A 27550-nucleotide genomic window follows, 5' to 3' on the forward strand; every position below is an offset into this window, starting at 1 on the left:
GCCCGGTTTCCCGTAACCCCACATATTTACGCCGCTAATCCACCTAAACTACACATCTTGGACACTAACTGGCAATTTAGCATGGCCAATGCACCCAACCTGCACAGTTTTTTTGGACTATGGGAAGAAACAGGCGCAGCCAAAGGAAACCCACACAGACACGGGGTGAACGTGAAAACTCCACAGTCGCCCAAAGCTGGAATGAATCCGGGTCCCTGACGCTGTGAGGCAGCAGTGCCAACCCCGGTGCCACATCTTCACTTAATCTAATACAGTCCTTGAATTAGCAACGGTTGGAACACTTCTGCTGCTGTTTTTCAAATGAAAGGAATCTATTTTTGTTGGAAACGCCACACATTTGCACATCACCATGTCTAAAACAGCTTGTTGTGTGATTGGCACTGGAACGTGCTTCTCCAAGAAATTGCTTGAATACATTCTGTGAACGAATCTTCTATTCAACTTTTGACAATCTGAGCGATTTATACAGTAAATGGAAGAAGCCACAGGAGCATTGACCTACAGAGGGATCTGTGTGTACAAGTCTACAGATCCCTGAAAGTGGCAACACAGGTGGATGAGGTGGTCAAGAAGGCAGACAACATGCTTGTCTTCATCGACCGGAGCATCAATTATAAAAGTTGTCAAGTTATGTTACAGCTGGATGAAACTTCAGTTGGCCACATTTGAATATTGCTTGCAGTTCCGTTTGCGACACTACCAGAATGATGTGGATGCTTTGGAGAGGGTGCAAGGAAGGTTTACCAGAATGTTGCCTGGTCAAGGACGGTTAGGTTATGAGGAGACGATGTATAAACACAGATTGTTTCACTACAAAAAGGGAGGCTGAGGGGTGACCTGATGGAGGTGTCCACAATTATGAGAAGCATCAATATGGTGGATAATCAGAGACTTTTCTCCAGGGTGGAATGGTCAACTACAAGAGGGCACAGGTTGAAGGTGAGAGGAGCAAAGTTTGAAGGGAGGTGTGTGGGGTAAGTTTTCACCCAGAGGGTGGTGGGTGCCTGGAAGGCACTGTCAATGGAGGTGGCAGAAGCAGGCACGTTTCCAATGTCCAAGGTGCATCTTGGTAGATACATGAACAAGAGACAAACAGAGGAATAGAAACCGCAAATTGGCAGTAAGTTCTGGGTCTGAATAAGCGTTAGGAGGCGCCACAGGCTTGGTGGGCTGAAGGGCCTGTTACTGTGCTGAGCGGTTCTTTGTTCTTCTTTGTATATGAAGATTAAAGTCACCCGTGGTTATTGCAATATGTTTTTACAAAGGCCCCATTATTTTTCCTGTGTATTGTGTCGGAGATTGTGACTGTTGTTAGGAGCCTATCAATGATTCCCACAAGAGAACTTTTAACTTTGTTAAATCTTATCTCTATCCAAACTGATTCTGCATCTTGAACTAAGTTCACCTCTCGCTACTGTACTGACATCTGTTACTAACAGAGTGACTCCACCACCATGTCCTGTCCTCCATTTACTGTCATCTATTCACTCTCCCCCTTTTCACAGATCAATGGATGCTGTGTCCTGGGAGAGCTGTGAACATCTGAGGAGGAGGAGAGGACCTCAGAGGGTGAACCATAACATTATTCCCCCACTCCCTCAACATAAGGATTTGTGGGACTGACATCCCATTGCTCAGGGATCAGAGAGAGAAGCAACAGGAGTCAGAGGAAAAGCAGTTTTCCTTATTCATAACTGACGCCAATAGTGATGGGCAGTGTTTTTTATACAAATACCAGTGGTGAAATTATATTTTTGAACATTCAGTTATTATAAACACAATCTCTCACAGTCTGCTACTTACTCCAGTTTCTGTATTTTACAGTCTGAATTCCTCAGAGCCACAGACAGCAGTTTCACTCCAGAAGCTCCCAGTTTATTGCCACCCAGATACAGATATATCAGTGAGCGGTTTGTACTGAGAGCAGAGGCCAGGTCCTCGGCACAAGAATCTGAGAGATCATTATCATGGAGACTGGAGATCAGAGAGAGAAAAATAACAGGAATCAGGGTAAATCCACAGTGTTTTTAAGAATAAGATCATTAACAATAATAATGTACAGCGCGGGACATTCAAGAAACACAACTTCAGTTGATACAGAAGGCAAAATTATGTTGATGCTATCAGTCTGAAATGTGAATAAAATATGTGGAAAATCGCAGCAGGTCAGGCAGTATCTGTGAAGAGAGAAACAGATTTAGTTCCAGTTCAATTCGCTAAAATTAAAACTTGGGAGGAGCAGTGAATTAAATTGTTTTAAGTGACAGGGAGCTGGGGATGGACGGGTGACAAGGAAAGAACAAAATGGAAGTGCCGGAGTGTTTAAATGACAAAAAGGATGATGGTGAAAAGAGAAAAGTACAGGATTCCCATGTCCTTATCCTGAGGGAGGGACATGGGATGGTCAGTGGCTCAGGAATGGATTCAGTGGTTTTGTTGAAGATGATGTGCGAGAAACTTTTTTCACAATGCCAGTGGTTCGGGTCTGGAATGTACAGTCTGGAAGTGTGTTGGAGGCGGGCTGATTCGAGGCATCACAGAGGGCAATCGATGAACAATCGAATGAAACAATGTGCAAAGATACGAGGAGAAGGCAGTAGAATGAGACAAATTCCTAATCCTAGCTTGGTGAGCCGGTGCAGACACATTTCGCCTCGTGGTATTCCGCAATAATTCTGTGAAGATAATTGTTGGAAATGTATCGAGATTTTAACTGGAAGCTGGTGATGTTGCAGTGTCAACAGGGTTAGGTTATTTAGCCAGTGTCCACAAAGGGCCATTGGTATCTCTCTCAGATAGAATCAGAGAATTGTTACAGAGCAGAAGGAGACCATTCGGCCCATGCTCTCTGCACTGACTCTCTGAATGAGCAATTTACTCAGTGTCATTCCCCCAAATTCTCCCCGTAACCCTGCACAATCTTCCTTTTCAGGTAATAATCCAATTCCCTTTGGAAATTTTCAACTGAATGTGTCTCCACCACACTCCCAGACAGTGAACTCCAGCCCATAACCACTGGCACGGGCAGCACTTTGATAGGCGGCAGTGCTGGAGAGACCAGTGAGGAAGACCTGGTTAAGAACACAGGGCTGGAATGGGAGGAGAATGATGCACTTGGCAACACTTGTTACTCTTCCCCAAGGCTACGTGAGTTTGGAGCAAATTTCTGTTCTCTCAGGACTGGACAGTATCTGCCACATCAATCCAAGTATATCGGGATGGAGATTACTGGAGACCTGAGTAGGCATGGGTTATATGGTTGCATGAGGCAAAAGGATGAATAACTTGCCAAGTTCTGACAAGGCGGTGAACCATTTTATAGCATATAATCCAAGGCATATGGGGTTGAATGAGAATGAAAGTGAAATGGTCGAAAGGTAATTCCCACACAGACACAGGCAATGCCCAGAAAGCAGCATCAACATGTCAGAGACATGTGAGCCTCTCTCTGCAGGGTTCTGGTTTTAACAACACCAGGCTAAAGTCCAACAGGTTTATTTGGTAGCAAATGCCATTAGCTTTCGGAGCGCTGCTCCTTCGTCAGGTGGAGTGGATATCTACCCTCAAACAGGTTCTGGTTAGTCAGATAACTCTAGCACTGAGAGAATGGGATGGTCAAAGGCAAGAGTTTTCCTTGCGTAGACATGGTGGTCAGTCAGGTTGTCACCAGCATAGGCTTGTGTCTTTGATGGGAGAGTAACAATGGAACTTTATGTGTCTGTTGAAGAGAGCACGAAACGTCAGGAAATGAACTAAAAATCGTGACAGCGTCCAGATTTTGTAATCCTCACACCGAGAATTAGCAGCTCTGCAGTTAGGAGAACAGCACATAGTGTGGGAAATCGCTGATTGTGACACTGGTTTTAGAGCTGAGAGTGTGCGGTCGAATGGATGGACACAGGAGACTCTCTGGCAACACAGAGCTTGTTTGCCCATCACTGGTCACATGGAACCGTCTGAAGGACGTGTTGGAATCTATACTTCATTACAAGCTATGCCTTGAAGAAATATACTGAATATTGAAGGATATTGAATTCGATGACCAGCCATAAACAAAATGAATGGTGGATCAGGCTCGAAGGGCCGAATGGCCGACTCCTGCTTCTAGTTTCTATTTTAATCATGTTTCTATGCAGGTTATGTTGTCGGCACCGTGCTATCTGTAGCCGGTTTCCTTTATTGTTACTGAAGCAGTATAATTGACATCATGTTGATTTTAATCTGAACTAATGCAGTGTTCTGTTGTTTCAGTGTTTCCCCTGGGATGGCAGAGTAGAGCTTGATTGCGGGTGATTGACAGGTTATGTCATGTGACTGAGGGACAGCTATTTTTCACAGAACATTCTAGTTTCAATTCTGCTTTCAGAAGCTGCTTGAAGTTAAGACAAACAGCAGTGCTGTTTCCCTCTCTGAAGTTGGAGTTTTTGCTGTTTAAGTGTTGCTGTGTTGGAAGCTGTCAGAGACTGGGGTGACCTCTCTGCGGTTGGACTGTTCGGAGGCGACGTCCTTCTCTGAAAACAATTGTCTGTTGGCACTCCGGAAGTGGTAAAAAGCTGGAAATCGGCATCACGTGAGCATACTTGTTTTTGTGCTAACTAATGTTGGAGAAGGGTGTATGTCTGTGGGTATTGCTTTATATTGGAACAACAGAGATAGCTAGCTGTTAAGAGTTATATTGTGTCATGTCTAAGTCTTGCAATTGGTAAAGTTTATGCCAATTCTTGTTGTTATATTCTAACTGCATTCTTAAATAAACTGTGTTTGATAAAAGCATCCTAGTGGGTCACTTCATTCATACCTGGAGTGAAACACCTCATGCTCATCAATGCCAAAATCAAATGTAAAACCAAGGGTCCAGGCTAACTTCACAAAACACCTTGGAGTTTCTGGTCTGCATCTTAACAATTGCCTCCATTCACTCTGTACTCTTCCTCACAAATCAAGGGCTGTGTGACTGGGTGACGTGTGTCCCCCTGTAAGCATGTGAACGGGTCCTCAGAGTCACCATCACATTATTCCCCTACACCCAGAGCACAAAAATCAATGTGATTGACATTCCACTGCATTGGGATCAGAGAGAGAGAAATAACAGGAATCAGTGAAAATTCAGGTTCTGGTTCATAACTTCCAACCCCTGGGCCTTTATAGAGATTTTCAGCACAGAAAGAGGCCCTTCAGCCCATCCCGTCTGTGTCAGCCATCAAGCAGCAATCTATTCTAATACATTTCCAGCACTTGCTCCATAGCCTTGTATGCTGCGACATTTCAAGTGTTCGTCTAACTGCTTCTCAAATGTTGTGAGTGTTCCTGACTCCACCACCCTTTCAGATAGCGAGATTCAGATTTCCATCACACTCTGGGTGAAAAAGCGTTTCCATAGAACCATAGAATCCCTACCTGGACATTTACCATGGCAAATCCAACGCCACTACACATCTTGGGACACTAAGTGACAATTTAGCATGGTCGATCCACCTAACCTACACATCTTTGGACTGTGGCAGGAAACCAGAGTACCTGACAGAAACCCGCACACACAGGAAGAACATTCAAACTCCACAGGCAGTCACCCGAGGCTGGAATTGAACAAAGGTCCCAATGTTCAAGGTTTATCTTGATAGAAACATGAACGGGAGACGAACAGAGGAATAGAAACCGCATACGAGCAATAAGTACTGGGTCTGAATAAGAATGAGGAGTCGCTGCAGGCTTGGTGGGCCGAAGCGCCTGTTACTGTGCTGCATGACTCTTTGTTCTTCTTTGTCCATGAATGTTAAAATCACCTGTGATTATTGCAGAATGTTTTTACAAGACCCCATTATTTTTCCTGTGTACTATGTCGGAGATTCTGAATATTTTTAGGGGCCTATTAATGATTCCCACAAGTGATCATTTAAGTTTGATAATTCTTATCTCTACCCAAGCTGATTCTGCATCTTGATCATTGGAACTAAGTTCACCTCTCGCTACTGTACTGACATCTGTGACTAACAGCGAGACTCCACCACCATGTCCTGTCCTCCATTTACTGTCATCTATTCACTCTCCCCCTTTTCCCAAATCAATGGATGCTGTGCACATCTGAGGAGGAGGAGAGAACCTCAGAGGGTGCACCATAACATTATTCCCCCACTCCCTCAACATAAGGATTTGTGGGACTGACATCCCATTGCTCAGGGATCAGAGAGAGAAGGTAGGGCAGTTGATGTCATATACATGGATTTTAGTGAGGCGTTTGATAAGGTCCCCCATGGTCGGCTTATGATGAAAGTAAGGAGGTGTGGGATAGAGGGAAAGTTGACCGATTGGATAGGTAACTGGCTGTCTGATCGAAGACAGAGGGTGGTGGTGGATGGAAAAGTTTCGGATTGGAGGCAGGTTGCTAGCGGAGTGCCACAGAGATCAGTGCTTGGTCCTCTGCTCTTTGTGATTTTTATTAATGACTTCGAGAAGGGGGCTGAAGGGTGGATCAGTAAATTTGCTGATGACACCAAGATTGGTGGAGTAGTGGATGAGGTGGAGGGCTGTTGTAGGCTGCAAAGAGACATAGATAGGATGCAAAGCTGGGCTGAAAAATGGCAAATGGAGTTTAACCCTGTTAAATGTGAGGTGATTCATTTTGGTAGGACTAATTTAAATGTGGATTACAGGGTCAAAGGTAGGTTTCTGAAGACTGTGGAGGAACAGAGAGATCTTGGGGTCCATATCCACATATCTCTAAAGGTTGCCACTCAAGTGGATAGAGCTGTGAAGAAGGCCAATAGTGTGTTAGCTTTTATTAACAGGGGGTTGGAGTTTAAGAGCCGTGGGGTTATGCTGCAACTGTACAGGAACTTGGCGAGACCACATTTGGAATATTGTGTGCAGTTCTGGTCACCTCACTATAAGAAGGATGTGGAAGCGCTGGAAAGAGTGCAGAGGAGATTTACCAGGATGCTGCCTGGTTTGGAGGGTAGGTCTCATGAGGAAAGGTTGACAGAGCTCGGGCTGTTCTTTCTGGAGCGGAGGAGGCTGAGGGGAGACTTAATAGAGGTTTATAAAATGATGAAGGGGATAGATAGAGTGAACGTTCAAAGACTATTTCCTCGGGTGGATGGAGCTATTACAAGGGGGCATAACTATAGGGTTCGTGGTGGGAGATATAGGAAGGATATCAGAGGTAGGTTCTTTACGCAGAGAGTGGTTGGGGTGTGGAATGGACTGCCTGCAGTGATAGTGGAGTCAGACACTTTAGGAACATTTAAGCGGTTATTGGATAGGCACGTGGAGCACACCAGGATGATAGGGAGTGGGATAGCGTGATCTTGGTTTCAGATAAAGCTCGGCACAACATCGAGGCCCGAAGGGCCTGTTCTGTGCTGTACTGTTCTATGTTCTAGAAGCAACAGGAGTCAGAGCTTATTCATAACTGACGCCAATAGTAATGGGCAGTGTTTTTTATACACATACCAGTGGTCAAATTATATTGTTGAATATTCAGTTATTATAAACACCATCTCACACAAAATAACAGGAATCAGGGTAAATCCCCAGTGTTTTTAAGAATAAGATCATTAACAATAATAATGTACAGCGCGGGACATTCAAAAAACACAACTTCAGTTCATACAGAAGGCAAAATTCTATTGATGCTGTAAATCTGAAATATAAATAAAATATGTTGGAAACTCTCAGCAGGACAGGCAGCATCTGTGAAGAGAGAAACCGATTTAGTTTCAGTTCAATTAGCTAAAATCAGAAATTGGAAATTAAATTGTTTTAAGTGACAGGGAGCTGGTTGGACGGGTGACAAGGAAAGAACAAAATGGAAGTGCCGGAGTGATTAAATGACAAAAAGGATGATGGTGAAAGGGAAGAGCACAGGATTCCCACGTCCTTACCCTGAGTCACAGGGAGGGACATGGGATGGTCAGTGGCTCAGGAATGGAGTGTGTGGTGGGGATGAAGATGATGAGAGAGAAACCTTTTTCACACTGCCAGTGGTTCAGGTCTGGAATTCACAGCCGGGAAGTGTGGTGGAGGTCGGCTGAATCGAAGCAGTCAAAAAGGAATTAGATGATTATTTGAATATAAACAATGAGCGAGGATACGAGAAAAAGGCTGGAGAATGACACAAATTCCTAATGCTAATTTGATGAGCTGGTGCAGACACGATGGGCCAAATGGCCTCATTGTGCACCGTAAGAATTCTGTGAAGATATTGGTTGGAAATGTATCGATATTTCAACTGGAAGTTGGTGGTGTTGCAGTGTGGACAGTGTTAGTAGCCATAGTCCTCAATGAAATATTAATATTTCTCTCCAATAGAGAGAGACAATTTGTTACATGTAGCTTCAGGGACACAACTTAGTAAATGTGGGGCAATGGGAGGAGGTGGGACTCCATGAACCCCACAGCGGTAAGAGGACCAAACCCTCAACATTAGCGTCATTCTACATCACACTCGAGACACCGAGCCAACTGAACTAACCAACTCCACACTATTGCCAGAACGGGCACATAAATATCTGACAGGTGAGGGGAATCCGTCCACTCAGGCAGCACAGGCAGAATCACAGAATTGTTACAGAGCAGGAGGAGGCCATTCGGCCCATTGTGTCTGCACTGACTCTCCGAATGGGCAACTCACTAAGTGTCATTCCCCCACCTTCCCCCAAAACCCTGTGCATTCCAGAGCTTAACCACTGTCTGCAGGGGAAGGCCCCATTCAGGCAAAGCTGGCACCAGATTTAAAGGCAGACAGCAGCACTTTTAAAGGCTCTGAAGGGAGCAGTGAGGGAGCCCTGGTTAATGAACAAAGGGCTGAAATGGCAGAAGGCAGATTAAACCCAATACGCTGACACTTCCCTGGAAATTCTCACGGCTATATCGGTTTGGAGGGAGGTTCTGTTCCCTCAGGACTGGAGGAGGAGGAGACCGGTCACATCAACCCATGCAACTCTGGATAGAAACTGCCGAGGGCCAGAGCAGGCAGCACGTGGCTGCAGTGAGGCAAAAGGATCAATAACCTGATATGTTCTGACAAGGTGAGCGTTAAACTTACAGGCTGATGTGTGAATAAGGATGAAAGAGAAATTGTGGAAAGAACATCTCCACCCAGACACTGGCAATGTCTAAACAGCAGCATCAATCTTCAGGAACATGTCAGCCTCTCTGAGAAGGGTTCCGGTCGGTCAGAGATGACTGCTGCACTGCCGACCCTGAGTGACCATTCTGGTGGTCCCATGATGGGCAGTCTGGCAGCACCATAGGCTTGTGTGTGTCTCTGATGGGTGAGTAACAATGGAAATTTATGTGCTTGTAAAAGAGGGAACACAGCGTCAGAGAAGGAGCCAAGAGTGACAGTGTCTGGATTGTGTCATCCTTATGCCAATGGAAGATGCAGTGCTGGAGCTGGGAGACCTGGAGGCTGGGTGGGCAATCGCTGATGGTGAGATGGGTTGTGGATCCAGAGAGAGAGTGAGTGAGTGAATGGATAGGCACAGGAGAGACTCTGCTGCTCTAGTCCATAATTTGGCAATTGTGTTTTCACCATTGATCACATGGAGCTCTGGATGAGGAACAGTCTCCAGGACATGTTGGAATGTGCATTACCCGCTAACATTCTTCACTCTCTCACAAATCAACAGCTGCTGCGAGAGGGAGACAAGTGTCCACCTTGGAAGAAGAGGAGGTGTTCACAGAGGGTGCTCTGTCACATTATTCCCCATAACCTCCACCAGAGCTGATACTGCCTCACACGATTAGCGAAGAGATTGCAATCTGGCAGCACAGGGCAGTACACACAAACCCGAGCAGCTGATGGAGGCAGCAATAGCTGAGTTCTCTCACACTCTTGAATGGACAGGTCATTGTCAGCTTCAGGTCGATGAAATGTGACTGGAGTCTTTAACAAGGTGGCAGATACTGGAGCTGCAGTGTAAGATATTTTAACATCCAGTGGAGTTTCCAAAGGCTCTGTGTATCCACACACAAAGGATGGAGTCAATCCAGGCCAGCAGTGTTACCATGTCTCAGGTATGAGCACAAATAGCATCCTCCACAGAGAGATTGGTGACCTTCATGGAGAGTCACATCCAGCCTATCACCCACAGGAAATACACATGAACCTGCAGGTTCTCACCAACTCCATGAGCTCTGTGGAACACGGTCTGCGGGAGGGGTGGGAAAATGTGCCTGGAGTCACTGTCAGGACCTCCCCAGCTGAGCAGGGAGGGTCCAGTTTGCCCTGAATGGATAGAGGAGCGGCTGCCTGCAGCATTGGGGAGCTCCTCTCAGGATGCCCCTGGTGTGGGCAGTGGGTCCTCTTCTGCTCCGACTGGAGGTCTGTGACCAGTGATTGTCGAGCGGTGTTCATTCATCCGTTGTCTCAGCGTCTGCATAGTTTCCCCAATGTACATTGTACAGCGTCTGCATAGTTTCCCCAATGTACATTGGGGAAACTATGCAGACGCTGTGACAACGGATGAATGAACACTGCTCGACAATCACCAGGCAAGACTGTTCTCTTCCTGTTGGGGAGCACTTCAGCGGTCACGGGCATTCGGCCTCTGATATTCGGTTAAGCGTTCTCCAAGGCGGCCTTCGCGACACACGACAGCGTAGAGTCGCTGAGCAGAAACTGATAGCCAAGTTCCGCACACACGAGGGCGGCCTCAACCGGGATATTGGGTTCATGTCACACTATTTGTAACTCCCACAGTTGCGTGGACCTGCAGAGTTTCACTGGCTGTCTTGTCTGGAGACAATACACATCTTTTTAGCCTGTCTTGATGCTCTCTCCACTCCCATTGTTTTGTTTCTTAAAGACTTGATTAGTTGTAAGTATTCACATTCCAACCATTGTTCATGTAAATTGAGTCTGTGTCTTTATAAGCTCTGTTTGTGAACAGAATTCCCACTCACCTGAAGAAGGGGCTTGGAGCTCCGAAAGCTTGTGTGGCTTTTGCTACCAAATAAACCTGTTGGACTTTAACCTGGTGTTGTTAAACTTCTTACTGTGTTTACCCCAGTCCAACGCCGGCATCTCCACATAATGCAAACACTTGCAGCCCATCCCCAATTGCCTTTGAGAAGGAGGTGGTGAGCCATCTTCTTAAATTCTGCAGAACATCTGGTACAAAACCGTTAGGAAGGGACATCCGGGATTATGATCAATGATGGAAAAGCAATATATTCCAAGTCAGAATGGTGTGTGGTTTGGAAAGAAATCTGAAGCTGGTTGGTGTTCCATCCTTCTGATATCCTTGCCCATCTCGGTGATGGATAGTGCCTGTTTGGATGATGCTGGCTCAGGAACCTTGGTGAGCTGCTACATTCCATCTTGTATGTGGTAAAATACTGCCACTGTGCGTCAGTGGTAGAGACAGTCAATGCTTAGTTTGGTGAATAGCCAGCTGATCCAGTGGGCTCCTTTTCCATGGATGAGCTTCTTCAGTGTTTTTGAAGCTGCAGTCAATCCAGCAAGATGAGCAGATTCCATCACACTGCTGACTTGTGCCTTGGAGATGGTGGGCAAAAATTTGGGAGATAGGACGCGAGTTCCTCATGTCCGAATTCCCAGACTGTGATCTACCCTTGGAGCCATAGTGTTTAGAGTTCAGTGACTGTTCAATGGTCCCAGTGCGCCCCCACCACTCGGGATGGACGAGGATTCAGCGATGGTGCTGACATTCAATGTAAAGGGAATATATTTAGATTCCCGTCTGTTGGAGATGGTCCTTGGCTGGCATTTGTGTCGTGAAACATTACTTGCCATTCATCAGGTTAAGCCTGAACGTTCTTCAGACCTTAAGACGCCTGCTCTGTTGAAGAGTCATCCTGATTCGAAGGGTTAGCTGTTCTCTCTCCACAGAAGCTGTCAAACATGCTGAGCCTTTCCAGAATTTTCTGTTTTGTTCAGATCTTGCTGTTTATGGGCATGGACTGCTTCAGTCTCTGAGGAATTGTGAACAGTACTGAGCATTGTGCAATCATTAGTGAGCATCCTCACTTCTGACATTATAATGGAAGGAGGGTCATTTATAAAGCAAATTAAAGGTGGTTGGGCTTTGGACATCACCCTGAGGAACTCCTGCAGTGATGTTCATGAGGCACTGGAAGGATGACACTTTTCTGACGATCAAGAGCAGACTGATGGAGTAGCAATTCATCAGATTGGATTTGCCCTGCTTTGTTCCACATTGTCCGGTAGATCCAGTGTTGTAGCTGTACTGGAACAGTTTGGCCAGGGGAATGGCTAGTTATGGAGCACAATTCTTCAGTACCATTGCTGGGCTACTGCCAGGCTGACAGATTTTGCAGTACGCGGTGCCTTCAGTCATTTCCTAACCTCACATGCAGTGAATTAAATTATCATCTGTAATGTTGGGGACCTCAGGAGGAGGCTGAGATTAATCATTCTACTCAGCACTTCTGGCTGAAGATGGCACTGATGCTCTGGGTTCCCTCATCAGTAATGATGGAATTCTTGTGGCATGTTTATAGAATCATAGAATTCCCACAGTGTAGAAGGCGGCCCTTTGGCCCATCGCGTCTTCACCAATTCGTTGAAAGAATATCTTACTCAGGCCCTATCTCTGTAACTCCACATATATGGCCCACTAATCCCCTAACCTACACACCCTGACACACCTAGGGACAACTTAGTGTAGCCAATCAACCGAACGTGCACATCTTTGGACTGTGGGAGAAAATAAGAGGACCCTGAGGAAACCCACACAGACACTGGGAGAACGTGCAAGCTCTACACATAAAGTCACCCAAGGCCGGAATTGAACCCTGGTCCCTGGCGCTGTGAGTCAGCAGTGCTAACCACTGTGCCACCTTGTCACCTAATGTAACCGGCATGTCCAATATTTGTGGCATGTCTAACACTACTTATGACTGGATATGGCAAGACAGCAGATCTCTGATCTGATCCATTGGTTTTGGTGTGATTGAGCTCGGTCTATCACATGCTCCGTCCGGTCTGTGGTCTGGTGGCCGTGTGCTGGAGCTTCACCAGGTGCACATCTCATTTTTAGATAAACCCAAGTCTAATTTGTTAGTATATATAAAGAAAATTAGTTGTAGTAACACAGTACTGGTTGCTGGAGAAAGCCACTGTCAGCTTCCTATAAATGAAAAGGTACAGTTCACCTCTCCTGCCGGTTTCCTGTCACTTCGATAACTTCATATCCAGGCTGCCTTTGTCTCTTTTATTTCATGGTCTCCAACTTTGCTGCCAAGCTTATTATGTGTCTACTAATAGCGGACAGTGTTTTTAATAACAGGAATACTGATAGCAATGGTATATTTAGTATCATTATTTGTGTTCTTAAAAACAATGTCCATTATTAATAGGGACATCATTCAGACTATTCTGCACTGTGATTATTGCCATTGCCAGCTGAGCCTTGAACTGCTGAGCTGTAAGCTCTGGAATTCTCTTCATAAACCTCCCCACCTCGATCGCTGCATTCTCTTTTAAGATGCTCCTTAAGCTCCGTTTAACACAAATTTGAGTGTGGATCCCTCGGGATAAAACTCATCAGAATTCCATGTAATTTGTAATCTGCCTCACCGATATACTGCAGTTTTCCATGTTTAATCAAACTGAGAAGCCGACAGACATAAACATCGATAATCTGAATGACAAATTAAACTAAACTGAACATGCGACCAGCCATGTCGGTTAATTCTATAAACATTTAATTGTTTTGTCCATCTTTTTTATTCTCATGAATGGTTTTGAGAATAATTATAACTGATTAGTTAATTCTTTCACTCCTGAATCTCACAGTTTATTGTAACTCAGGTTCAGACACATGACTGGTTTGTACTGAGAGCAGAGATGAGAATATCTGAGGCTGTTACTCTCCAAACTGGAGATCAGAAAGAGAAAGATTTCAGGAATCAGAGTGAATCCGTGGTGTTTAACACGCACACTGACAGGAATGATGTGGAATGGTTATTAATGACACTATTACTGACACTGATAATAATTTACAGTGTCAGACATCAACTGATTATTAACAATCTCGCACAGTCTGATACTTACTGCAGTTTCTGTGTTTTACATTCTGGATTCCTCAGAGCCGCAGACAATAGTTTCACTCCTGAATCTCCCACTTTATTGACACCCAGACTAAATGGAGAAAGTGGGAAACACATTAAATTCAGATTAATGTTCAGCAGAAAAAATAGCTGGATCTATTTTTGTGTCAGAAACGTAGCACCAGTGGTGACCTGATTCAAGTTACGATATTATATCTCACCCAAGTTGATCTTTCTCTACACCCCAGCTGTGACTGTAACACTGCATTCTGGACTCTTTCCTTTCCTTCCCTATGTACGGTATGTTTTGGCACTAATAAATGTGACAATATATTAGACAATATCAAACCCTTTCTGTTGAATGGAAAAGGCAATAGTCAGCATTGAAAAATGATGAACAATTAACTCCCACTGGTTTGCCTACTGGGGGAAACCACTTTTACACCTCTCAAAATGTATATTTTGTTTAATTGTCCATGGGATATGGGTGTCGCTGGCTAGACCAGCATTTATTTCCCACTGCTAATGGCCCAAGAGGAGGTGATGCCGACATCCTGTGAACAAGCAAGGAACGTTTAAACATGTCCCACATTCTGGTCTCATTTCCTGATCATCAGAATTACCCTCCTGAATCTCACTGACCCTGCCAAGTTTCTGGAAATTCAAATCATTTCTGCTGTTACATAAATCCAGGATTTTATGAGAATTGTACATTTTACTGAGAGTTAAATGATAAAGCTGTGAGAGTGGATCCCTCGGGATTCCCTGCACTTCTTAACTATTGACATTATAACATCTGTATAATATCTCAGGGTGAGTTAAAGTGTGAAACTGTGCTAACTGTTGCTTTAAGATCCATCCCCTAGATTTTATACAACCAGGAAAGATTATTCTCCCATTTGAAAGTTGAAATGTTTCTGTTTGATTAGTTTATAGGGGAGGGGTGTCTCCCGCTACATTCCACAGTAAACAGGCTCTACATTTTCTGCAGGTATGGCTAGTGTTCTATCTCCGGGAAATACCGGGAGTTCCCTCTTCCCAGTAGATCCTCACATAGGAAAAGGATTATCCGAAAATCCTGTTTCATATCACTGACGGGTTGACTGGAGATTTTCCAGCAACAGGTTTCCTCATTCAGGAAATTCTGGTTTCCTCGGCTCAGATGTAAGCTCTGCAGTCCTGCCACATTTAGTTGTGAATGATAGTGGACGATGAAACAACAGAAGGAGGAGGCTCCACAAATATCCCATCCTCATGATGGAGGAGACTCGCACATCAGTGCAAAAGATATGGTTCAAATATGAGTAACTAACTTCAGTGGCTGAACCATCCAAAGGGCCACAACATCACAGATATCAGCTCATTCCATTCACTCCACGTCAAGAAATAGTTAAAGATAATGGATACTGCAAAGACCACAGATCTTGACAATATTCCAGTAACTGTACTGAAGATTACTGCTCCAGAAGTTGCTCTGTTCCTCGCCAAGCTGTTCCAGTAGAGCTACAACACTGATGTTTACCCAAAATAGTGGGAAATTGCCCAGATATGACCGTAAACAAAAAGGAGAGAACAAATCCAATCTGTCCATTTACCACCCCACCAGTCTACTCTCGATCATCAACAGAGGAAGGCGTCATCGAGACTATCAAGCAGCACTTAATTAGCAATGACCTGCTATTTGACTTGAAGCTAGTGCTTAATCAGGGTCACTCAGTCCCCTACCTCATTACAGCCTTGATGCAAACACGGACAACAGAGGTGAACTCAGGATGTGAGATGAGAGTGTCTGCCCTTGACATCAAGGCAGCAAATGGCTACATGTAGCAAAAAGGAGCCAGAGGAAAACTGAGGTCAATGGAAATGAGAGAAAAAACCTCCCTGCCGGTTGGAGCAACACCAGCACAAAGGAAGATAGTTATGGTTGTTGGACCATCGACAAGATGCAGTGCAACAACTCAGCATGGCTCGTTACACAGCACTGTCCAGTCTTGTGATGATTTCTATCCCTGGAAGGACAAGGGCAGCAGATGAATGGAAACATCACCTGGAAGTTCCCTTCCAAGATACACACCATCCTGACTTGGAAACATATCACCGTTCCTTCACAGTGACCGGGTCAAAATCTTGGGACTCTCTTTCTCACAGCACTGTGGGTGCACCTACACCACAGGAGTCCCGAAATGCAATTCTAGTGATATAATTGTGAGCATAGTTGCTTTCCAAGCAGTTGATAGGGGTTTAATTCCCAGATATTTCTGTTTGTTGGAGTGTGTGAAGAGAGGGTCATCTCAATTCCAGGAAATCACAGCAGGAATTTCTCAGGGCAGTGTCCTCGGCCCAACCATCTTCAGCTACTTCATCAATTAAATTTCATCCATCATAAAGTCAGAAGTGTAGATGTTTGCTGATGTCTGCACAACGTTCAGCACCATTCTCAACTCCGCAAGACAGTGATGCAGGACCTGTCCATATTTAGCAAGGCTTGAACAATATTCAAGGAACGCTGACAAGTGCCAGGCGATGACCATCTCCACCAAGAATGAATACAATCAACTCCCTTTACATTCAATGGGATTATCATCACCTGAATCCTGACGATCAGCACCTTCGATGCTACCATTGGCCAGAAACAGACTAGACATATCATTACTGTGGATTTTAGAGAAGATTAAAGGCCAGGAACTCTGCGCAGAGTAACTCACCTCCTGACTTCCAAATACATTTCCACCATCTACAAGACACACGTCAGGAATTTAATTAAATACCATCCACTTGTCTGCATGAGTGCAGCTCAAGATTCAGGAAGCTCGCCACCATCCAGGATAACTCTGCTTGTTGACTGGTGCTCCACGCTCAACATTCATTCCATCCACCAGAGAGGTACAGAGCGAGCAGTGTGTACCATATATAAGATGCAGTGCAACAACTCACCATGGCTCATTACACAGCACCTTCCAAACTTGTGATTTCTATCCCTAAGGACAAGGGCAGCAGATGAATGGAAACATCTCCACCTGGAAGTTTCCTTCCAAGATACACACCATCCTGACTTGGAAATATAGCACCATTCCCTCACAGTGACTGGGCCAACATTCTGGAACTCTCTTTCTCACAGCTCTGTGGGTGCACCTACACAGTAAGAAGTTTAACAACACCAGGTTAAAGTCCAACAGGTTTATTTGGTAGCAAAAGCCACACAAGCTTTCGAGGCTCTGAGCCCCTTCTTCAGGCCTACACCACAGGAGTCACTAAATGCAATGACAGTGATATAATAATGAGCATAGTTGCTTTCCAAGCAGTTGATACGGGTTTAATTCCCAGCTATCTCAGTTTGTTGGAGTGGATGAAGAGAGGGCCAGGAGGTAGTAACCACAACATAAAAGATTGGGTCAATCCAATTTAGTCAAGTCTGCGGCTCCAGCCTGGAGCAGTAGTGTGAAACTGAGCTGAGGGTCCGAGAGTCAGTTGTTCATTTAACTACTCTGAGCCGGCCCACGCTGAGTTCTAAAGGGAAATGGTGAATCTAATAGCGACACAGAGGAAACAAAATTCATTGGTTGGTTAAAAAAAATGCCGTTTGTGACTGGCTTTATATTGCTGTGAATTGGAGGAAGCAACAGAAAGGGTCAATGATGGTTCTGCTGTTGATGTGGTGCACATGGATATTCAAAAATCATCTGATGCAGTGACGCAACAGACTTGTGGCATAAGCTCATAAAATAAATGGGAAAGTCGCAATGTGGATACAAAATTGGATGAACAATGAATAATGGGTATTTTTCAGGCTGGAGGATGTCAGTAGTGGAGAACCCGAGAGGTCAGTATTGGGATCCTTGCTTTTCCCTGATATATATGAATGATCTAGGTAACTGCAGTATAGAGGAAAATTTCAAAGTTTGTTGATCACAGAAACCTTTGAGGCGTCGTAAACTGTGAGGAGGAGAGCTTGGGACTGAAAAACAGACAATAGTGGAGTGTACAGATAGGTGGCAGATTAAGTTCAATGCAGAGACATGCGAGGTGATACTTTCTGCTAACATGCACGAGGAAGGAATATAAAATAATCGGTAGAATAGTTAACAGAGTGCAGGAGCAGAGGGACTGGACGTATATGCACATTGATCATTGCTGTTAGCAGGCAAGTGTAGGTAGCAGTTAATAAAGAATACAGCATCTTGGGCTTTACTGCTGTGAAATAGTTTATGTTTGTAGGCATCAGATAATAATTCATGAGTTTAAGTTGAATTTGTGCTTGTGTGTTAAGAAAGAGCCAAAACTTTAATTTCACTTTGTGTTAAACAAAGCTGCCTGCCTGCGGGTTTTTTGTGTCCCTGCATTTTAATTTAAGGTTTACGACATTGTCAGAGTTATAGAGGTTAAAAAAATGGTTGCTTATATTCAGAAGTCCACAATGAATGATAGAAACACTGAGTTTCAGTTGCAACCTGTTAACCCAAGAAGCAAGATGGAGTTCACAGAGGCTGCCAGTAGAGGCAGCGCAATGCAGGGACTCAGAAAGCAGGACCCACAAGATAAATCACCGTCAGAAACCAAGGAGGAAAAGAGGAGTGCCAGGAAGGCAGAAGTCAAAGAGACAAAAATACCTGAATCTGAACAAGCGACTGCTCCCTGAAGTTAAAGAGAGGAGCAGAGAGAGGCTCCCAGTTAAAGACAGAGCTGTGAGATGCAGACATTGTAAAGTTTGCTCACGAGAATCCAGATATCTGATATATTCCTAAAGTTGGTGACACCTTCATACAGACTATGAGGCACTGGTGTCTGATGGCATGGCTGAGTATGGAGGAATAATGAAAGGAAACATTGAAATATTGGACAGGGATCCTTGGTGAAGGCATCTGAGAGAAAGCATTGAAAAGATTCCAAAAGCTGCTTTTTTTTTCTAGAGTGGAGCTTCTGGAGCGGAAGCATCAGTCCCAGTGAGACGGGTTTTCTCACATTGTTACAAACCTTTGGGGGGGATTTGAAGAAGAATCCACTGAAGTTACTTTGGGTGGCATCTGTCAATGAGTTTCAGAGAGTGGTATTTCTGAACCACAGGTGGATTGTTGGTTTACATTAACTGTGTACTTACTGAGAACATTAAAGCATAAGATCTATTTTGTAACACGTGTCATCCTTACAGATCTGCAGACGTCTGTGAAGTTAGATGGGGTGGTGCATTGCAGTTATTTTTTTAACGAAGGTTTTAGTCTTTTGTTAAAAGTTAATCGACTACCTTGTTATTCTGTTCATCTACATTTCTAAACAATAAAACAATAAATAAAAGTTATGATTTACTGAGCCGGGTTTCTGCTCTTCGACCTGACTGTCCAGAAATCAGCTGGGATCATAACATTGTCAATAGGGGCATAGGGTACAAGAGCAAGGAGGCTGTGCTGAACCTGCAAAAGACATCAGTTAGATCTCAGTTCAGTGCGTCATACTTTAGGAAGGCTTAGAACACAGTGGAGAGAGCACTGAACATGTTTAAAAGATTGGCTGCAGGGATGTGAAACTTCAGACACGAGGATCGATAGGAGAGGTTGTTCACCTTGGAAGGAAGAATGCTGAGAGGACATTTGATAGAAATGTTCAAAATAGTGATGGTGCTGGAGAGAACAGGGAGCAAATCAAAATGTTGCTGCTCGGACAAGGATCAACAACAAGATTTAAAGTGATTTGCAAAAGATGCAAATACAATGTGAATAAAGCTATTTTTTTTAAAAACACAGCAAGTGATTCAGGTTTTATGAGGCTGCAGTCAGAACCATGGAACAGAAACATCGTGGGCTGCTGTAACCTAAGGGAGGTTTCTTTTCATAACTGCACACTGTGAGGTTTAATACAAGACTGAACCTCCACTGCGACCCTGACTGATGTTACCAGTTATCACATGACTTATAAAAGGACACTGTCCCGATAAAACACACACCAACTATAATACATAACAGAGGCAGCGTGCAGGAAAATAATCCTGACAATAATTAGCCCAAACTGTCAGCTGTACCGAACACAAGAGAAACAGATTTCTTTCTAGCATCATACATAATCAGATGGTTTCTGTTGGGAGAGTGAAATATCCTTTTTTAAAATTTTGTAACGAGGCCTTTACACCTCTAATTATTTAAAATTCATCCCAATAATGCTTTTATTCACTCAAGGAATGTGATCATCGCTGGTTATGCCAACATTTATTGCCCATGCCTATTTGCCCACGAGAATCTGCCTTCTTGAACCGCTGTAGTTTTATCAGAGAATCAGATTTATTACAGGTTCAGAAGGAGGCCAATCGGCCCATCATATCTGCATCTGCTCTCAAATGAGCTTTATGACTTTATGCCATTTTCCCACACTTTGTGACCATTGGACATTGTTCCAAATAAAACAGAGGCATGTTCAGTTGAGGAAGTCAAGAGGGAAACAAAGGAAATGGCTTCTCAATGAAAATATCAGGGACGAGACCAAACAGTTACCTCAATTCCTGACACTTGTGCAGAACGGGTCCCAGCCGCCGGATCCCTTCACACTGAATGTAGCATTGCTGTAGATTGAGGTGTTTTATTGTATCACAGAGTCCAATGACATGAGACAGGACCGCACAGTCAATCGGGGTCAGTCGCAATTCACTAAATGAAAGTGTTTCCACAGATCCCACTGTGTTCCGAGCCAGTGCTTTATTCTGAGACTCAAACAGGTAGTGGAATGTGTTCAGGAGCTTCCTCTTCCCAGGTGCAGTCTCTGTGTCTCCAATCTGCCCTTCAACCTTCTCCTTCACCCAGTCAATGACTCGGCAGGTTGTTTGATGAAGAAATGGACCCAGAAACTCCACCAGGGGTCGAGCTGACTGTGGGGAGGACAGACCAGCAACAAAACGGAGAAATATCTCAAATCGCCCATCTTCCTTGCTGTGGGCTTCACTGAGGAGTTTCCCGATCTCCCCGGGATCTGGAGTCAGGAATTGTGTGAGTGCAGCTACAAACTCTTGGATGGTGAGGTGTGGGAATGTGTAAACCACACTCTGGGCAGAAACATCTCTCTCCAAAAGCTCCATCAGGAACCCAGACAGGAACTGGGAAGGTTGTAGATTGTACTCAATCAAATCTTCATCTCTAAACACAATCTTCTTCTCGGAGACTCCTGTGAAGGCCATCTCACCAAGCTTCTGTAACACATCACGGGGGTTTTCAATCTCTCGGCCATGGTTTTTCAGAATGTTGTAAATATAGTACGAATATAGTTGGGTGATGGTCTTGGGAACTTGCTGCCGTTTCCTGTCTCTTTGCGTAAAGAAGGGACCCAGTGACAGAGCGAGGATCCAGCAGTAGGAAGGGTTGTAACACATGGTGTACAGGATCTCGTTCTCCTCCACGTGTTTGAAAACAGCTGCTGCCACCGTCTGATCTTCAAAAGCCTTGTTGAAATATTCCTTCCGTTCATCACCAACAAGTCCCAGGATTTCAGCCCGGACACTGATCTCAGCCTTTTCCAATAAATGTAGTGCAGTGGGGCGGCTGGTCACGAGCACTGAACATCCTGGGAGCAGCTTGTGCTGTATTAAACTGTACACAATGTCAGACACTTCACACCAGCATTCGGGATCTGTGCACATGGACTGGGGTTCTGTATTTCTCCGATTGTCAGCAAAATCAATCCTGTCCTTGAATTCATCCAAACCATCGAATATAAACAGCAATCCCTCTGGGTTCCTCCAGAGCTCTCCCAGAATATTCCCAAAGTAAGGATACTGATCCAGTATCAGATTCCTCAGATTTATTCTACAGTTAATAGTGTTCAAATCCCGGAATTTAAAATTGAAAACAAATTGAAAGTGTGGGTATATTTTCCCACTGGCCCAGTCATAAACAATCTTTTGTACCATTGTTGTTTTTCCAATTCCCGGCACTCCGCTCACTGCTGCTGAACTCCCAGATTTAAATTTTCTCTGGGAAAAGCTGCTCTGAAACAATTGATCAGTTCGGATTTTTTCCAGTTCTTTCCGGAGATCTTTCTCTCTCCATTCTTCATGGTCTTGGCCTCTTGCCAGCAGTTCATGTTCGACAAGTGTCCGATCTCGAACAGTAGAAATAACCGTTAGCTCAGCGTATCGACCAACCAGCTGGAAAATCTTAACCTTCTCCTTTATGAGGATAGTGTTCACTCTCAGTGTTTCAGTTTGTACCCGGAGTGTCTCCTTGTGTTTCTGTTGGAGATCTTCAATAAGAACGGAGAGAAAGTTAGTTCTATTGGCATTTTACAAACATCCCGGTGAAATTGACCAATCCATTAAATATTGCAGGCATTAGTTCAGTTCCAACATAGATTTTTGTACAACTGGCTTTTACAACTAATGGCCCATGGGCCAAATTCAGCCACTGAACTGTTTGTATTCAGCCTAATAAATATGGCTGGACAGCTCAGCTCTGCAGAAGTCAAATCTGATCCAAACACCGGTCTCCCTTTCTGCCTCTGCAGATCTGCAGAGTTTTTCCGCAATTTTCTCTTTTTATGTCATTTGTCATGCAACAGAATTAGCCCACAAATAAAGAAAATATGGCGAGAAAGGAGGCTGTGATTGGACAAGCAGCAAAGTGTTGAAAACTCCACTTTTCTATTTCAATTTGAACCTTACAGAGCTCGTATCACGACAGCGAATAGCAGGGTTCAGGTCAGGGCAGAGAAAGGGCGAGAATCCTGAGGAACAATTACCGCACGTGAGTGGGGTGTTTGCGTGTGCATAGATATGTGTGAGTGAGTGCACAGAGAGAGAGAGATGGAGAAAGACAGAAGCAGAGTGTGTGCGAGAGAGTGTGTGTGAGATTATGTGAGAGTGACAGAGAAGGAGAACAACTGACAGAGAGTGTGTGGGAGGGAACATGAGAGTGAAAAATTGCCTGAGACTGTGGGTGTTAAACAGAATGCGATAATAACAGAGGAAAGGTTGAGGGATAAAGGTTGTGAGACTGTGTTAGGGAGAATGACAGAGGAAGCGATGAAGAGGGAGATAGTGTGAGTGAGAAAAGGCGAGAGGATAATATTGTGAGACTGAGTAGGTGAGAGTGAGAATGTCGATGTATGTAAGATAAAGAGAGAAAATGTGAGAGCAAAACACAGAGTTATCGATGTGTGTTTGAGAAACACACAGCGTGTATGGAAGAGAGTGCGTGTGAGAGGAAGAATGAGGGTGTTGTGGGTGGACATAAGAAAGAGATTGTGAGAGTATGTGAGAAATATGAGAGAGGAAGACCATGCGAGAGATTATGTGACAGAGAATCTGTGTGTGACTGAGTGACGATGAGTCTGAGAATGTGTGTATGAGTGCATGTGTGTGAGTCTCTGTGAGGGATAGAGTGTGAGAGTGTGTGCGCAAGTGAGTGACAGTGAGTATGAGAATGTGTATGTGAGAACATGTATATAACTGTATGTGGGACAGCGTGTGTGTGTGTGTGAGAGAGAGTGTACTGTGACAGAAATTGTGCGAGAGAGTTTGTGGGAGAGGGTCCGTTGAAGAGGTTTTTTTTAATCATTTACTGGATCCAGATGTCACTGGCAAGGGTAGCATATATTGCCCATTGCCGATTGCCTTTACGATTGTGGCGATGAGCTGCCTTCTTGAAGTCAAGGAACCGAACAGCACGTCTTTCGGGCTATGGGAGAAAAACGGAGCACCCGGAGGAAAACCATGCAGGCGCAGGGAGAACGTGCAGACTCCACATAGACAGTAACCCAAACCAGGAAAAGAACCCGTGTCCCTCGCCTGTGAGGCAGCATAGAGGGAGCAGCTGGAAAATGCAAGGTTAAAACAGAAGTTTAGTGAAGCAAAACTTGAAACTGACATGTGGCCTTAGAAGTTGAACAATATAATGATATGCAAGTGTCACGGGTGAGTCACTTTCATACACACTGTGAGAAGGACGATAATGAGAAAGAGAGCTGTGATAGAGAGGGATGCAGCTAACAAGAATTTGGGGAGATAGTGCAGAAATATAGTAAATTCGAGGCAACTGTGAAGTGAAACACAGAACACAATCAAAAACTGTCTAACGACACAACATGTCAGAAGGAGATAGAGGCTGACATAGAGAGTGATAAATTGGTGTCTCTATTCTCAGCTCAAATGGTATGATGTGCAGTTTTGAGAACCATGGGGTGGATGGAATCAGTGATAAATTGAATTATTGAATTTGCTACTGTCGCCTATGGTGGGTTGTTTTACACATTTGGGAACATAGAGCTGGATGAAGACAGCGACAGGGGCGGAGATATGGTGTGCATTCGGTGGAACCATCAGGTCCACTTGCACCGATGATCACGACCCTCACATAGACCACAAATAAACCCAAGGGGCCATTTGCACCAAAACAAATAAGTGAGCAAGTGATTGCACGATGTTACAGGACTGGGAGGGGAAGGAACTATGTCCCTACACATCATCTGGAAATGTTGTAAACAAATTGGCAAGAGGCAAATGCTAGGGTAGGTTCATACCGATCCACTGCTGTGCTGGAAATTGGTGGGAGGCTCAGGTCATAGATAAAACAGATCACGGCTGTATGGCTAAGCTAACTAACAATCTGGAAAAAGGCTTTGAATCACAGCATTCTGAATGCACATTTAAAACACAATATGCTTTGATAAGGAAACTTGTGTTTGAGTAAGTTTCTGTGTTGTGTGACAGGTCCGTGTGATTTTTCTTGCCAGCAAATCTGTGCCTCCTGTCTGTGGCATTGAATTGTGCTGGTTAACCCTCTGTGATTTGGTTCCATTAGCTGGTTTCAAGTTTCTTGGTAAATGCCTGCAGTTATATGTCGAAATAGGTTGAGTCAGGAGAAGATAATTGTGATAAAATGATACAGGAGTTTTTGAAGCACCTGCTTTGTTTTGGCGGGTGAGTGGTGATGATGGGACAATAAATATAATTATTTACACTTTGGTTTAACTTCAAAGACTATCTATGGCTTAGAGAGATTGACTATTAAACCAGAAAGGCATTGTTTATAATTTCTTCAGAATTTACCTTTAGCTTTGAGGATAATTGCAGTTTTTGTAGAAAGAAGAATGATGACTCCTGTCTGAACCTATTCCCTTATTTTATTTTAATATTCTATTTTCAGTTATAAATCGTTAACAATGAATGAAAGCAAAGTTTAATGCTGTGCAGAGGATATGTGAATGCGAGGCATCCATGCTCGATGAGTCTGTGTGTCTAATAAAACACTGGTATGGATTTTACTTTGCTGTCTTGGTAGCTTTAATGTTTTGTTTCCCTTAATTACGATTTTGTAATAAAAGTTTCAATAAACAGTTTATAATCAAATGTGGGTCATGAGTAGAATGAAAAATGAAATTTATAACCAGGCAAAACTTTGAAATTCCTTAATCCTGGGCACGGTTGCTGATAACTTATTTGTATTTTTTTTAAACGGGCAGTGATGATGTAACTACTTTTGAAAACTTTTGTTCTTTTTTCATTTCCAACGAGCAAAAACTTAACAATTCTCTGTTTAAATTTATTGCACATCTCATATACGGACTGCGATTTTTTATTGAGAGCAGATTTTAGCTTTCAGTTTTTCTCAAATGGACAGATATATCTGGACTGTATTAGCTAACTTGGCTCCAAGCCAAATGTATATTTTGTGTTTTCTTCAAATATATAGCTCATGAAGCACAAGACAATAAGGAAGTCGACCAGCTTCAAGACTTCAAGACTGTTTATCACAACATAATGATAATTGGGGATGCAAAGGCTTTGTCTTTTTGCAGAAAAGGTGAACACATTTAAACTAATTTGTTACCCTTTGAATTAAAGTATTTGTGATTAAATTCACTTAACTTCCATTTCAACTCGGGCACTGCTGCATCTGATAATTTAACCCTTCTCTTAAAACTGCCATCCCTGGATATTTAACTGTTTAAATAAATTGATTGTATGGATATTAGCAACTCGTATTTAAGAAGTTACATACTGTTTAAGAGGCTAATAAGCATTTTTTAAAATTGTTTTTAAGGAACAAAGAGTAATATGATTTAGTCTATAGGTTTTGTTTTTGAGTTTCGAGACCTTTTTGTTGTTCGAAAAGTGATGAGTTAAACATATTCTCAGCTTATGGTCAATTTGAATCTTGGCCTCAATTTCTAAAGGTAATATGAAGTGTTTTGTGTGTTATGCATGCGGAGTAATGTTAATGTAAACTCAGCTAACATATACAGAGGCATGAAAAATATGTTGCTGAATTTATACTCAATTAAATGCTAATATGTCAGAAATTAATGACTGTAAAGTAATTTTACAATAACACTTTAGGGCTGTTATGTGTTCAGGAACGAGGTGATCTGCAGATAGGAAGACAAAGTTAAATATTGGGAATGACAATGAAGTTGCAACAGATGATAAGATTTTTCCATCATTTAATTGTCTGCAGTTATGGAATGGAATTCAAAAGCTTAAAAGAAGAATAAAATACAGAGTTTGCGCCAATCACGCTATTCACGAACTAAAGGAAAAACAGTTAAGGACAGTAGAAGGGAAAGCTGGTGGGTACCACATTAGCAGAATTCTATCAAAGAGACAAGATAATTGCTTGCTCCTTCCCCATATGCCAATGTGCCACCCCTATTCAAAAAGGGATGGAGGCAAAAAGCAGGTAGCTATCGGCCGAATAGCCGAACATCTATTGTGGAAAAAGATTGGAATCAATTATTATGGAAGCAATAGCAGCAGATTTGTAAAATTATAATCTAATTAAACAGCATCACCATGGCTTCATGAAAGGGAAATATGTCTGACTAATTTATTAGACTTTTTCGAGGAATTCTCAACCAGAGTGGAGAGAGGGGCAGCAGTAGATGTGTTGTATTAGGACTTCCAGAAGGCGTTTTACAAGGTAAGTCAAAAAAGTTCAAGATATTAGATATGAGCCCATGATGTTTGAGGCAGTGTATTGGTATGGATCGAGGACTGGATAATGGGCAGGAAACCGCGAGTGGCATAAAGGGTTCCTTTTCAGGTTGGTGACCTATCAACAGTGGGTTTACACAAGGATCAGTGCGGGACTGCAAATCTTTACAATATATAATAATGACTTGGATGAAGGAAATTAATGTTTTGTAGCCAAATTTACAGACAATACAAAAATAGGTGGAAAGGCAAGATGCAAGATGGATTCAAATAACCTATAAATATTTTATTGTAAGCTAAGTAAGAGGGCAAAAAGGTGGCAAATGGAGCATAATTTGAGAAAATGTGAAGTCAGAACATAGAACATAGAACAGTGCAGCACAGAACAGGCCCTTCGGCCCACGATGTTGTACCGAGCTTAAACTGAAATCAAGATCAAGCTATCCCACTCCCTATCATCCTGGTGTGCTCCATGTGCCTATCCAATAACCGCTTAAATGTTCCTAAAGTGTCGGACTCCACTATCACTGCAGGCAGTCCATTCCACACCCCAACCACTCTCTGCGTAAAGAACCTACCTCTGATATCCTT

The 27550-nt window shown here is 43.6% G+C and overlaps 1 protein-coding gene across 1 annotated transcript in view; it reads right to left on the reverse strand.

The window, feature by feature from the left end:
* LOC144484530 (NACHT, LRR and PYD domains-containing protein 3-like) overlaps positions 1–22309 on the reverse strand; it is a 36873-nt gene extending 14564 nt beyond the window's left edge. The window contains exons 1-3 of the mRNA XM_078203043.1: positions 20535–22309; positions 14063–14149; positions 1825–1995 (exon numbers count right to left, since the gene is read on the reverse strand). Of these exons, the coding sequence (XP_078059169.1) occupies positions 1825–1995; positions 14063–14149; positions 20535–21940 (1664 nt within the window). The 5' untranslated portion in view covers positions 21941–22309. The remainder of the gene's footprint in view (positions 1–1824; positions 1996–14062; positions 14150–20534) is intronic.
* Positions 22310–27550: the final 5241 nt, after the last annotated feature.

Source organism: Mustelus asterias, unplaced genomic scaffold (genome assembly GCF_964213995.1).
Source record: "Mustelus asterias unplaced genomic scaffold, sMusAst1.hap1.1 HAP1_SCAFFOLD_114, whole genome shotgun sequence".
NCBI classification, from domain to species: Eukaryota; Metazoa; Chordata; class Chondrichthyes; order Carcharhiniformes; family Triakidae; genus Mustelus; species Mustelus asterias.